Raw genomic sequence first — 14,027 nt, 5'->3', positions numbered from 1 at the left:
GCTGAGCACAGGAGGTTGGTGGCACCTTAATTGGGGAGGACGGACTCGTGGTATTGACTGGAGCGGAATAGTGGGATGGTATCAAACACATTGTTCCTTTGTGTTTGCTGCCATTCCATTTGCTCTGTTCCAGCCATTACTATGAGCTGTCCTCCCCTCAGCAGCCTCCACTGTTGCGGAGTCACCCTATCTGGGCCACCGCACTGCACACACACCATTGGCAAAATTGCCACGGGGGATGGGACATGTCAATATGTCCCACCCAATAATTTATTTAAAACCCCCCAAAAATAGATATATTATTTTTTATAACCATTAAGCAATGGCTAAATGTGTAGAATTGCAGGGAATTAACTCTAACGATCAACTTTGGGCACAAAAAGGTTTCAACTACTCCTCTTTCTCAAATTTTCAAACATAAATAGGGTGTGCCTTTGTTGTGTCATACTGGTCATGCACGCCACGATAAAACATAGCTAGTTCACTAGCTAAGCTAGCTACGTGTAGTTAGCCAGTAACTCCTCCAGTATGTGTTGACGTCATTTCACAGGATTTGTTTTTGGACAAAAGATGTAGAGCACGGTTTCCCAGCTGGCCTGTGGGTGGTTTTATTTGTCTCCCCAAGTCTTCTGAGTCAAAAAAATATATACATATTTTTATTGTTGGACATATATATATATATTTATTTATTTTTTACACCATTTATCATCGCAAATTGATGTTCATTTTGGAAATCTGTTCCAAAATATTTCCACGCATAATAGAGATAGATATAAACTGAGTGTACAAATCATTTGCTCTTTCCATGACATCGACTGACCAAGTGAATCCAGGTGAAAGCCATGATCCCTTATTGATGTCACTTGTTAAATCCACTTTAATCTGTGTAGATGAAGCGGAGGAGACAGGTTCAAGAGAGATTTTTAAACATTGAGACATGTATTGTGTGCCCCGGTCAGAGAGTGAATGGGCAAGATTGAAGTGCCTTTGAATGGGGTATGGTAGTAGGTGCCAGGTGCATTGATTTGTGTTAAGAATTGCAACGCTGCCAGGTTTTTCACGCTCAACAGTTTCCCGTGTCTATCAGTAATGGTTCACCACCCAAAGGACATCTAGCCAACTTGACACAACTGTGGGAAGCATTGGTGTCAACATGGGCCAGTATCCCTGTGGAATGCTTTCGACATCTTGTAGAGTCCATGCCCCGATGAATTGAGGCTGTTCTGAGGGCAAGGGGGGGGGTGCAACTCGATATTATATGCTGACTAGATGGGGCACACCGAGTGTGCCATCTCTCACATGTTGATTTTGTCCATCCACACCAGACAAGATCAGGACACGCAGGTTGAAATATCAAAGCGAACTCTGAACCAACTATATTCATTTGGGGACAGTTTGAAACACATGAAGCATTCATGAACATTTAGCTAGCTAGTTGCTGCTAGCTAATTTGTCCTGGGATATAAACATTGGGTTGTTATTTTACCTGAAATGCACAAGGACCTTTTTTCTGGATCTTTGTAGAATTTTTACACAAAATTGTATGTTCTCTACTCCAACAATTCCTCCACAGAAAAAAGGGGAAACTTAGTCAGTTTTTAGTAATCTCTCCTCCTTCAATCTTCTTCTTCTTCTGTGGACTTTATATAGCGGTTGGCAACCAACTTTGACTGGAGTGTGGACCTCAGTTCATCTTTCAATCAACCATGTGGGTATATGCTCCTAAAAACCAATGAGGAGATGGGACTTGAAGCGCATCAAGAGTCAAAAATAGAACCTGGTTCTATTTTAGTGCCTGGCTACACAGACGCTCGTTGACGCGCGCAAGCAGCTTTGATTAAATTATTGAATAACAAGTATGTGTACATTTATTTTGCAATGCTCACGCACACAACGCAGGCGGTGTGGTCAGCGTCTTAGGAAGGTGTTCTTGATGTTTTAGTGTATGGTCATGACTAGAGGTCGACCGATTATGATTTTTCAACGCCGATACCGATACCGATTACTGGGGGACCAAAAAAGCCGGTACCGATTAATCGGCCGATTTAAAAACAATGTATTTGTAATAATGACAATTACAACAATACTGAATGAACACTTATTTGAACTTAATATAATACATCAATAAAATACATTTAGCCTCAAGTAGATGATGAAACATGTTCAATTGGGTTTAAATAATGCAAAAACAAAGCGTTGGAGAAGAACGTAAAAGTGCAATATGTGCTATGTAAGAAAGCTAACGTTTCAGTTCCTTGCTCAGAACATGAGAACATATGAAAGCTGGTGGTTCCTTTTAACAGGAGTCTTCAATATTCCCAGGTAAGAAGTTTTAGGTTGTAGTTATTATAGGAATTATAGGACTATTTCCCTCTATACCATTTGTATTTCATTAACCTTTGACTATTGGATGTTCTTATAGGCACTTTAGTATCGCCAGTGTAACAGTATTGCTTCCGTCCCTCTCCTCGCTCCTCCCTGGGCTCGAACCAGCAACACAACGACAACAGCCACCATCGAAGCAGCATTACCCATGCAGAGCAAGGGGAACAACTACTAGAAGGCTCAGAGCGAGTGACGTTTGAAACGCTATTAGCGCACGTTAAATAGCTAGCGTTAAATAGCTATTGAAAATAAAAATGTGTTCTTGACTGACTTGCCTAGTTAAATAAAGGTATAACAAACAACAAAATAAAATAAAAATCGGCACCCAAAAATACCGATTTCCGATTGTTATGAAAACTTGAAATTGGCCCTAATTAATCGGCCATTACGATTAATCGGTCGACCTCTAGTCATGACCATCGGGCCGTGGCTGAATCTAGTTGATGATCCCTGCTGTAGAAATAAGTAAGAAATGGGACTTCTGTAGCCAAATATCTTATTCATCAATTTGTATTTATTTTAATGACCTGGTATGATGGTACAGTACATTGATCAGCTATACAGTTTAAAGGCATTATTTGTGTTTTTGCCAAGTCAACCTTTAAAGTAACTGTCCAGTGTTTCCAGATTTATATGAAATGTATTACAATATGAGTGAAATAGTTTTCCTTCCAATTTTTTTTAATTATGTATGTTAAAAATAAGCTTTTCTGTGTTGGAATGGTGTAGGCGTACGGCAACAACAGAATAGTGTGGGTGTATACTGGTCATTAAAAATATTCATGCGAGTAGACTGCATGGCCAGCTCATTCTCCTCAGAAAGGTGACATCATCCTCTATGAGGAAATAGCAACCATTTGTTAAACGGTCTGTTTGAGATACAAGTGTTTTTTTTTTCAATTTATGCTTTGGCCACAAATATGAGTATAGGATGAGTCAACAACATTATTTAGGTATGAGTTAACAGAATATTATCTGGACAGTTACTTTAAAACTGCAACATTTTCTCTCAGCCTCATGGCAAAATGTGTAGAATAGCATTATAAAACTGGAAATTGTTCTCTGTGCCCCATGGCAAAATGTGTTGAAATGCAGGAAGTTAGCGGTTTTCACGTACTTTTTCAAGAAAAGCATTAAAAGTAATGTCAAACTGTGTAGAATTGCAGGAAATGCATTTGAAATATATACACCACAATTTTGGCCATGACACACACACACATATATACGCACACATCGCCCCCTCACACTCACTCTCCATCATCCTGACACACACACACACACACACACACACACAAGACCCTGTCTGTCTGCTAGGGTCAACTCACACACAGAGGGGCTGAGGACTTCATCTGCAGTGCTAATTCCCAGCGTTCAGTATTTAAAACAGCAAAACTATTATTTTAACTGCATACGGACGCCAAATTGTTCCCATAATATTTTAAAGCTGTTTTCATTGTAACAGAGGCTTATAGTCGCAGATTATTCCGTTTTTATGATCATTTTATTTGATGACAGACTGTGCTCCTCCCTGCCACTAAAGACGCCTAATAGAACAGCCTATTCGCCTAATAGTGGGCACACAGGCCCATTGTGTGTGTTATCCTAATGGTTGTGGGTTATGTGGGGTGGCCTGGCAGGCTGATCGGGACCCACAGCAGGGACCAGGGAAGAGCTGCCCCATCAGAGGATGAGCCAAGTAGCAGTGGCTATGCAGAGTGGTCCTGGCTGATGTCTGCTGGCACCAGCCCTGAGAGACAGCCCGCCTGCCTGTGCATCAGCTGGCGCCCAGCTTTCCCCGCTAACTACCAGGCAACACCCTTTTTTATTCAACACTGTAAATTTGAACACTTCTCTGAGGCTGGTGTTCGAAACCCATGCTCATTTAAAATGATTTACACTGTCAGGACTTTTTCTTTCTCTCTCTCTCTCTCTCGGTAACGGTCAGTCTCTCTCCTTCAAAATAAACCAACTTCTACAGCACAGTGCTGTGACAGAGTAGAACAGATGTTTAAAAGGTCCCAGAGCACGGTGCTAGGTGTGCTGCTGCAGGATGTGTGCGTTTACAACACCACCCCTGGACAGGGCTGAAGATCCACTGAGTCTTCACGATGACACAGTATCTACGTAGACTTCCTCCTACAGCACTGACATGTCACTGACACTTAAGGATACTTCCTACCTATAGTCTGTTCCTAGTAAAAACACATAGGCGTCATAATTCTAATCATTATTTGCCGTTACTGTACGGGGAGGAAATATATATTCTAAATGGTCAACAGTTGACTGACTTCTGATAAAGACTATAAAGAGGGAGAATGCGTGCGTGTGTGTGTGTTTGTGAGTGCAATGCACGTACCTCTCTCCTGTACGAAGTAGGCCAGGTAGAGGTCCAGCTCCTTGACCGAGACGCTGATGTGGTGTGGCTGGACACAGAGGATGGGGTTGTTGCATGGCCCAGCCTTGACCAGGCGCTCTCCGTCCGTGCTCTCCAGCGGGATGCCCTTGAACAGGATGACCATGACCAGGTCCAGCCTCCACACCTTGTCGGCCTGACGCAGGCAGTCAATCCTCCTCATCTTGCCCTTCTGGTCAGGGTTAGAGAGGACGCAGCAGGGGGTCTTCTTCCCTGTGATAGACAGCACAAAGTCCTCGCGGCACTCGGGCCGGATGTCCTTGCGGAGTTTGGCCAGCAGCCGCGACGCCCACTTCTGCTTGACCTCGGGCTTCTCTCCCAGCAGCTCGTCCTTCACTGCACGCTCTTCCTCCTTGGTCATCCTCTTCTCGTGCTTCTTGAAGTACTTGCGTTTGCGCGCCTGCAGGTTGAACCAGGTGTAGGCGAAGGCACGCACATGCGGCAGTAGGGCCTCGATGAACGGATGAAACTCATCCTGGAGAAAGAGACAAGGGAAGAAGGGGTCAGTACTACAGTACCAGAAAAGACCACGCTGTATGAACCGTAACCGTTAACAGCATCTATAGTATGTGTGTATGGAACAAATGACCGTAAACAAAATACAAGTTTAACCATAGTTGTTCTTTGTCTCCATGCTCAGTAAAACACCACCACCAACAGTAATCATTTATTCAATTATGCTTTGTTGATTGTTTTCCTTCTTTGTGGTCCGATTTTCAACAACCAAAATATACATCTGCGTGCCTTTGGGGCACATCACAAGCCAGTTGCTTTGCTGTTTAGAACACAACCGTTCAGCAATGTCCTCTTGGTATCTCTAATTACTTCCATATTTCCACAGAGCAAAAAGCCCATATACACCAGCCTGCCCACACCTAGTAATTCCAGGGTTTTTCTTAATTTTGACTATTTTCTACATTGTAGAATAATAGTGAAGACATCAAAACTATTAACTAACACATATGGAATCATGTAGTAACCAAAAAACCAAAAAAAATCTCTTTAAGATTTTAGATTGTTCAAAGTAGATCAGTCAATCCAGGAAAATTTCAAGAACTTTGAACGTTTCTTCAAGTGCAGTCACATAAACCATCAAGTGCTATGATGAAGCTGGCTCTCATGAGGACCGCCACAGGAAAGGAAGACCCAGAGTTACTTCTGCTGCAGAGGATACGTTCATTAGAGTTATCAGCCTCAGAAATTCCAGCCCAAATAAATGCTTCACAGAGTTCAAGTAACAGACACATCTCAACATCAACTGTTCAGAGTTGAAATTATAAATATATTTTTATTTGTTTAACACTTTTTTGGTTACTACATGATTCCATGTTATATCATAGTTGTGATGTCTTCACTACTATTCTACAATGTAGGAAATAGTCAAAATAAAGAAAAAACCTGGAATGAGTAAGTGTCTTCTGACTGCTACTGTTTAATATGCATATATGGTAGTAAATATAGGCACGGTGCCTGCGTGTATGTGTTTGTACTTATGCAGGTTGAGCTAAACAATGTATTTGTTTGTGAGCACATAGTTGTTTGTGAGCACATAATAGGCTATAAATGCATGCATATGTATGTGTTTGTACTCGTACATGGAGGCCAATGACTTTTGAATAACTGCGTGCAAAGAGACCATCCATCCAAATATAATTAAATGAAACTTGCACATACAAGCAGAGTTAAAGATGTATTGCGAGTATAGTGTTCAAATTGGTACAAGCCATTTGCCCTGCTGCCCTTTTGGCTTAGTATGTTTGTCCTCGTGTCTAAGAGGTTTAACCCTTTGTGGAATACAAATGTCACAATATCAACTATCCAGTGATCATCATCTCTTTCATAAAACTGTACAATTCCAAATAGAACATTCTAGAATCTCTTTCTTCAAAGGGTTAATATGTTGATTAATGGAGTCTCTATGGGCTGCTTGTTGTCCACACACAGAGGTTGGAGCAGTGTGTGAAGGTGCTTCAGAGAGTCAGTACAGGCCCTAGAAGCCGGCCCAGGGAGTGTAATTGGACATGACTGTGGCACTCTGCAGATCTCATGCAATAAACAGTCTGCAGTACTACTCTCAGCAGCACAACATTTTAAATGCTTCCAGCTGTCTCAACCATGGCTGCCTGCTCCAAGCAGACGACATCGGGTTCAGATAAATCTTTTAAAAACCCATCCCTCCCACACTGATGTTTCATTTCATCTGGGATGGCCAGTGTATTCTTTCCTTTGTTCTTGAAAAGTAACACTGCTGTTTTTATTAAATAAAATATGCATCATGTCCTTGAGTGGTTTCTGTATGATAAGGTTTCTGTATGATAAGTTTTATGCTTTTAAAAAAAAACTTTAATCGCAATAAAACATCTGTGGTGACATCCTTCATTCAAGGTTTATTCAGTCTGGCTTCATTGTATTCCGATTCGGGACAGTTGTAAAAGCAGTGACTCCACTGAGAAGAGGAAGCCAGACTTATACCTTCTATTCTAAACAGTAACAGAAGGGCAAATTGTGTTTTCATGTCCGCTTATGTCAACTTTATATCTGAACAGGGTTCAAAGAAAACAGTCAGCTGTAATTCCGGGGTTCAGAGTCCCTTGTCTTGGCTTGTTGAATGCACAGCACACATACACACATCTACAATCAGGGGCGGAAGAGGGATCATGGAGAAGTGATAGAGTTACGGTGTAAACGTTCCAAAGCTAGCTAAGAGAAACTCTCCTGATAGAAACCAGAGGCCTGGAAACAAGACAGACAATCTGATGAGGGCTTTATGATTTTCCAATTCAACAATGCCACGGGTACAACAATCTCTCAGTACATCTATATAACATCGACATAACGTTTGGGTTTTGAACTGAACATTTAAAGTAGAGCTGCATCTCTCCTGTCAAAATGAAGAGAAGTTAGCTTCCATTTCAGGCATTCGTAAATCATGTGTTTTAGCCAAATGATAACACCACAAAACGTTTACGGGGGGAAGCCTGAAGATATTGTAATAGTTGGAGGCCGAGGCCAAATCCATTTTCAATGTGTGCTATACTTCTCAATTGGGGGGTTATTTAACAGTCTGGCCCAGCCATACAAGACTCGTAACCATGGATGTTCCCCTCCCTGGCCCATGTAGAGTTGCTCTCATTAAACACATTGAGCTGGAATCTCCACCAACCACTCCTGGGGCAAAAGTAAACACTAATTCGAATTTCACGGCGGTTAGTTCATATTTTTGAAATATTTCCATGATGTTTAGAGTGAACTCCAAACATGTTAACTGGAGTTCAAGGGGTGCATTTCTGATCTTTAGGGTAGGTCGCTCTTTTCCACTTATCCCTGCCTACACTTTCATGATGTTCTTATGTTTTCTTAGCTCTTTCCATCCACATACCCCCTAGCTAGCCTCCATCTGTGCAAACCAGACTTTTACAGGCCCCTAATGGTAGTCTCTAGCCACACAAACCTGTCCCTCTTTCACCTGTGCTCCAGCGTCTCTTCAGCCCAATCCCACCCCAATACACAGGTGAATAGAGGTCTGAGACCAAACAGACGCCTTCATTTAAATGTACCCATTAACCTAGCTGCAAAACAAGTGCTGACTTATGGCATGTTTACTACAGTAACACGAGGATGAAAAAGCTGCGCAGAGGGAAGGAGTTGAGAAGCAGGCCCTCGCTCTCCTCTTGCCTTTCCATATTAGGCCTGGACCTGCTCCAATGGAATGCTCTGCTTTTCCTACAATCAAAATCAAAGGGTTGCCTCGACTTCAGATCTGTTTACACTCTGACGATGAGAATGTTATTGATAAACAGAAGTGATGAATGAGTTCCCTATTGCAAACAGACTGCAGATCTTTGATCAGAGCCTGGGTCTGATGGCAGCTCAGCGCAGAGGCCTGCTGAGAGATCCGCTCTGTGCACCTAGCTCAGTCCGGCCACTCAATGGTATCCCTTACAAAAAAAACACTTGGTTTTCGGACACGTGTGAACAAATCACTTCCGAAAAATTCCACGTGAATGTCTATTTATTTTATGTCTATTATATTTTTTTACAATGTCCATTATATATTTTTTTGTATGTCTATTATATATATTCCCCCCCCCCCCCCCCCCCCCAAGAACCAGACACAAGGTTTTCAGACATGTGAAGTTTCACTTTTAACGTGACATTTATTTTTCCCATGTTTATTTTTGACCACTTCCAGCTACATCTGGTCTTCCATCCAGGGACAGACCAGGACCAACCCAGCAGTGGGAAGCAGGGTGGTACGTCGCTGGAATGAACCTGACAAAACTTGCAACTGCAAGAAAAGGCATCCAAAACAAAGGCCAGTGTAACATAATATTTATTTCACTGAAAAAAAAATTTTGGCATCCATTTACAATTCATTTCTTCTCTCATTTTGAAACGATTTCCTTGCAATATTTAGTTTTGCAATCAATACTTTCGGGTTTATGTTTTGCTTTCAATACCATTATTTTTGTTTGCAATAATGAGAATTTTGTTCTCGACTTCTGAAGTTTGCTTGATATTAATGGCGCAAAAGTAACTCCCTCACTAGAGGATCGCACCATATTATAACACTATTACTCTTTTAAAAGGTGTTTAAAGGGGCAATCCTTGATTAAAACATCAACAAAGTGACCTCCCCGCCACAGTTTCAGTAAAAAGCTGAGGGATGGGGCTTGAGAAATGCAACCACAAAAAACATAACTAAATTGATGCCAGCACTCAACCACTATCAAATCCATAGACTATGCTATGGATGCAAGGACTGACTAACCACGATATCAAAATTATAGTTTTAACCATGTTTTTAGGATATACAGTTGTTGTTTACGCTTTGTTTACAAACATTGGAGAAAACAAGCTAATATTTGGAGTTATGATGGGGTACGACAATTCAACCTGGTTTCAGAGAATTTCGTATTATTCTGTATGAATGAATTACATTTTATTTTTGTGTCAAATCGCCAGTTGGCAACCCATCCCTTATGCGATTAATTGACACACCAACAAATATTATAATAATTAACTGTGATAATTAATTGATCATTCTTCTTCCGGTGTTCTCTGCAGTTCGCATTGCATAAAGAGTGAAACATTATTTGATCAAAATAATGTATTCTGAAAGTATTCAGACCCTTTGACTTTTTCCACGTTTTGTTACGTTACAGCCTTCTTCTAAAATTGACTAAAGCGTTTTATCCCCCTCATCAATCTATACACAATACATTGTAATGACAAAGCAAAAACAGATTTTTTGAAATGTTTGCAAATGTACATCAAAAATGTAAATATCACATTCACATAAGTATTCAGACCCTTTACTAAGAACATTGTTGAAATACATTTGGCAGTGATTACAGCCTCGAGTCTTCTTGGATATGATGCTACAAGCTTGGCATAACTTTATTTGGGGAGTTTCACCCATTCCTCTCTGCAGATCCTCTCAAGCTCTGTCAGGTTGGATTGGGAGAGTCGCTGCACAGCAATTTTCAGGTCTCTACAGAGATGTTAGATCGGGTTCAAATCCAGACCGTCTGGCTACTACCATAAAGGCCTGATTGTTGGAGTGTTGCAGAGATGGCTGTCCTTCTGTAAGGTTCTACCACCTCCACAGAAGAACGCTGGAGCTCTGTCAGAGTGACCATCGGGTTCTTGGTCACCTCCCTGACCAAGGCCCTTCTCCACGATTGCTCAGTTTGGCCAGGCGGCCAGCTCTAGGAAGAGTCTTGGTGGTTCCAAACTTCTTCCATTTAAGAATGATGGAGGCCACTGTGTTCTTGGGGACCTTCAATGCTGCAGAAATGTTTTGGTGCCCTTCCCTTGATCTGTGTCTCGACACAATCCTGTCTCGACGCTCTACGGACAATTCTATCAAACTTATGCCTTGGTTCTTGCTCTCATTTGCACTGTCAACTGTGGGACCTTATATAGACAGGTGTGTGCCTTTCCAAATCATGTCCAATCAATTTAATTTACAGGTGGACTCCAATCAATTTGTAGAAACATCTCAAGGATGATCAATGGAAACAGGATGCACCAGAGCTCAATTTCGAGTCTCATGGCAAAGGGTCCGAATACTAACAGTTGAAGTCGGAAGTTTAAATACACCTTAGCCAAATACATTTAAACTCAGTTTTTCACAATTCCTGACATTTAATCCTAGTAAAAACGTCCCTGTCTTAGGTCAGTTAGGAACACCACTTTATTTTAAGAATGTGAAATGTCAGAATAATAGTACAGAGAATTATTTATTTCAGCTTTTATTTCTTTCACCACATTCCCAGTGGGTCAGAGGTTTACATACACTCAATTAGTATTTGGTAGCATTGCCTTTAAATTGTTTAACTTGGGTCAAACGTTTTGGGTAGCCTTCCACAAGCTTCCCACATTAATTTGGGTGAATTTCGGCCCATTCCTCCTGACAGAGCTGGTGTAACTGAGTCAGGTTTGTAGGTCTCCTTGCTCGCACAAGCTTTTTCAGTTCTGCCCAGAAATGTTATATAGGATTGAGGTCAGGGCTTTGTGATGGCCACTCCAATACCTTGACTTTGTGGTCCTTAAGCCATTTTGCCACAACTTTGGAAGTATGCTTGGGGTCATTGTCCATTTGGAAGATCCATTTGGGACCAAGCTTTAACTTCCTGACTGATGTCTAGAGATGTTGCTTCAATATATCTACAAAATGTTCCTTCCTCATGATGCCATGTATTTTGTGAAGTGCACCAGTCCCTCCTGCAGCAAAGCACCCCCACAACATGATGCTGCCACCCCCGTGCTTCACAGTTGGGATGGTGGAAGGCATATATTCAGCCTAGGTATAATTTACATGACATTATTAGTGAGTCTTATGGTTGTGTTAGGCCTATATTCAGCACAGGTTTAATTACACAAGCTCTGAATTCATTATATTATTGCTGGCTGTTTTAAATCCAGGGTATTTGACCTTTAATTGTACAATGTTTATTTAGAGAAAACATTCTTTTTTTAAATCAAGATATACATTGTGAATCGGCCATAAGTTAGAAAAAAATTGAGACATGGGTTTTAGGCCATATTTTTTTTAAAGGGATATACTGGTGGCTACTGGAGTCAGAGTGGCCAGAAATAACTTTAGTCTAGGGCCCTGCACACAGAGAGGAAAGACACAGAGGAAAGACATGGCCTTAACAGCTGTATTTATGCAGTAATTGAATAATTTTGTTGCAGAGCCCAGGGAGATGTGCTTTTATTCCTGCTCGTTGCTCGGATACCATTCTTTATTTTGTCTTAAACAGAAAATGTAATTTATTTATTTCTTATTTTATTTGCCAATCTTTTTTCAATGAGAGAGGAATTGGGAGGGGTTTGGGGGTTGGTCTTTCTAGCGGATGAGAGAATGGTGGAGTTGTGGTCAGATGAAGGTGCCCCGACCCAAGCATACACAGAGAGGAGAAAAAGTGTTCTTACAGTTAATGAAATACATCTAAGCGGTGGAACTTCCAAATGACTTCTACAGAATCTATCAACTCTGCCATCAGGAAGGTTGGTATAGCCTTATTCTATTTTGCATTGTGAATATTGTAGGTACGGTATTATGACATCAACTTAAACTGAAGAGATTTTTTTCCTTCATTTTCTCTTTATCCAGGCAAGTGCGATGTAGAAATTATTAAGCTCTGAATTTATGCTTTTCTAAGCTTTCATGACAATAATCCCCCCCCTCCCCACACCATCCTGAACTGTAGCTGCACCAATCACCAGAGGCTTTGGATTCAAATTGAACAAAATCTCTCTCCTTCCCTCTCTCTGCCCATCCCTCCCCTTTTCTCTCTCTCATTTCAATGTGAATGGTAGTAGAATACTAAAACAGCTGATTGCCAACAATCTGAAAAATGCTCTCTGCTAGTACCAAAAAGGCCTTCCAACCACACTTCCGGCCAACTCCACCTACAAAGAGGCACAATACTGCAGAGAAGGGAACCAGATTTAGAAAGAAAGCGACGAGGTTGTGACTGGCTAGACACTGACCATTCATGAAAGTGTCTGCAATGTCTGTCTCCTCCAGACCATAAACTCAATTCCAATAGTTTCAGAGGCCTTCCTTATTATGATGTTAAACGATATCGTTCCCCTCAAGAACAAACCAACAATAATAACCCCAAGAGTGCACTACTCTCACACTTCTCTATTACAGGAATGTGCCTGTGTGATTCTGAATGTCAATAACGGTTGGCTCCATTACTGACTAATAACAGAGCTAGTTAGGGAAAGTGTGTTGGCGTGTTTCCAGCAGGGCCTTGGAAGGCAGGGCTGTGCATGTTAAGTGGGTCAAAGGGGATATGTAGTTGACTTCCAGCAGTGAGTCATCCTGCCTTGTAGCTGCACAATTGCTGAGTCAGCCCTCAGTCAAGCACAATGACAATAGTGAGGCGGGGGGACACTCAAACAGAGGCAGCAAGCTACAGAGGGAAGACTCACTGCAATATTTAGGTTAGCTCCTTGTGCCGGCTCAGTCGATCTCCCTCGTGGAGGCTTCAACTTTGTGAGGGTCTGACAACTATGGAGGTGCTACGTCAACTGAAAGGAAACCCCCTGACCTTTGAAATGACGATTTAACAAACTGTGTTTTGTGACGTGTCGGTACGAGTTTCGCCACATTCACATCTTAACACGACACAGTTCAATACTGGGAAAAACCCATCTGCAATTTCCTCTTCAATGTTGTTTATTAGTGTTGATGAACAGATCACCCAACAGTTAATGTTCATTCTCTCCTACAGGGGATTGATAGAAAGGGCCATTGTCCATGGCACTTCGTCTTCTTAGAAAAGACTGAAGTCTGAAGCTGAATGAGAAAACAACATGAAGAGGGCACGACAAAGCCTATTCCCCCTCAGGAGACTGAAAAGATCCTTAAAAAGTTCCACAGCTGCACCGTCGAGAGCATGGTGACTGGTTGCATCACTGCCTGGTATGGCAACCGCTCAGCCTCCGACCGCAAGGTGCTACAGAGGGTAGTGAGTACGGCCCAGTACATCACTGGGGCCAAGCTTTCTGACATCCAGGACCTTTTTACCAGGCAGTGTCAGAGGAAGGCCCTAAAAATGGTCAAAGACTCCAGCCACCCTAGTCACAGACTGTTCTCTCTGCTACCGCACGATAAGCGGTTCCTGAGCGTCAAGTCTAGGTCCAAAAGACTTAACAGCTTCTACCCCCAAGCCATAAGACTCCTGAACAGCTAATCTAAAGGCTA

The 14,027-nt window shown here is 41.8% G+C and overlaps 1 protein-coding gene across 13 annotated transcripts in view; it reads right to left on the bottom strand.

Annotated features, from left to right (window-relative positions):
- The window catches only part of LOC139409233 (nuclear factor I/C), a 118,117-nt gene that overhangs the window by 82,134 nt on the left and 21,956 nt on the right, over positions 1-14,027 (bottom strand). For all 13 annotated transcript variants that reach the window (XM_071154098.1, XM_071154094.1, XM_071154095.1 and 10 more), the window contains exon 2: positions 4,742-5,273. In XM_071154098.1, the coding sequence (XP_071010199.1) occupies positions 4,742-5,273 (532 nt within the window). The remainder of the gene's footprint in view (positions 1-4,741; positions 5,274-14,027) is intronic.

The sequence above is a fragment of the Oncorhynchus clarkii genome, chromosome 5 (genome assembly GCF_045791955.1).
Source record: "Oncorhynchus clarkii lewisi isolate Uvic-CL-2024 chromosome 5, UVic_Ocla_1.0, whole genome shotgun sequence".
Lineage (NCBI taxonomy): Eukaryota > Metazoa > Chordata > Actinopteri > Salmoniformes > Salmonidae > Oncorhynchus > Oncorhynchus clarkii.
Note: the sequence above shows the minus strand (reverse complement) of the source record. Positions and strands in the feature narration are given on the sequence as shown.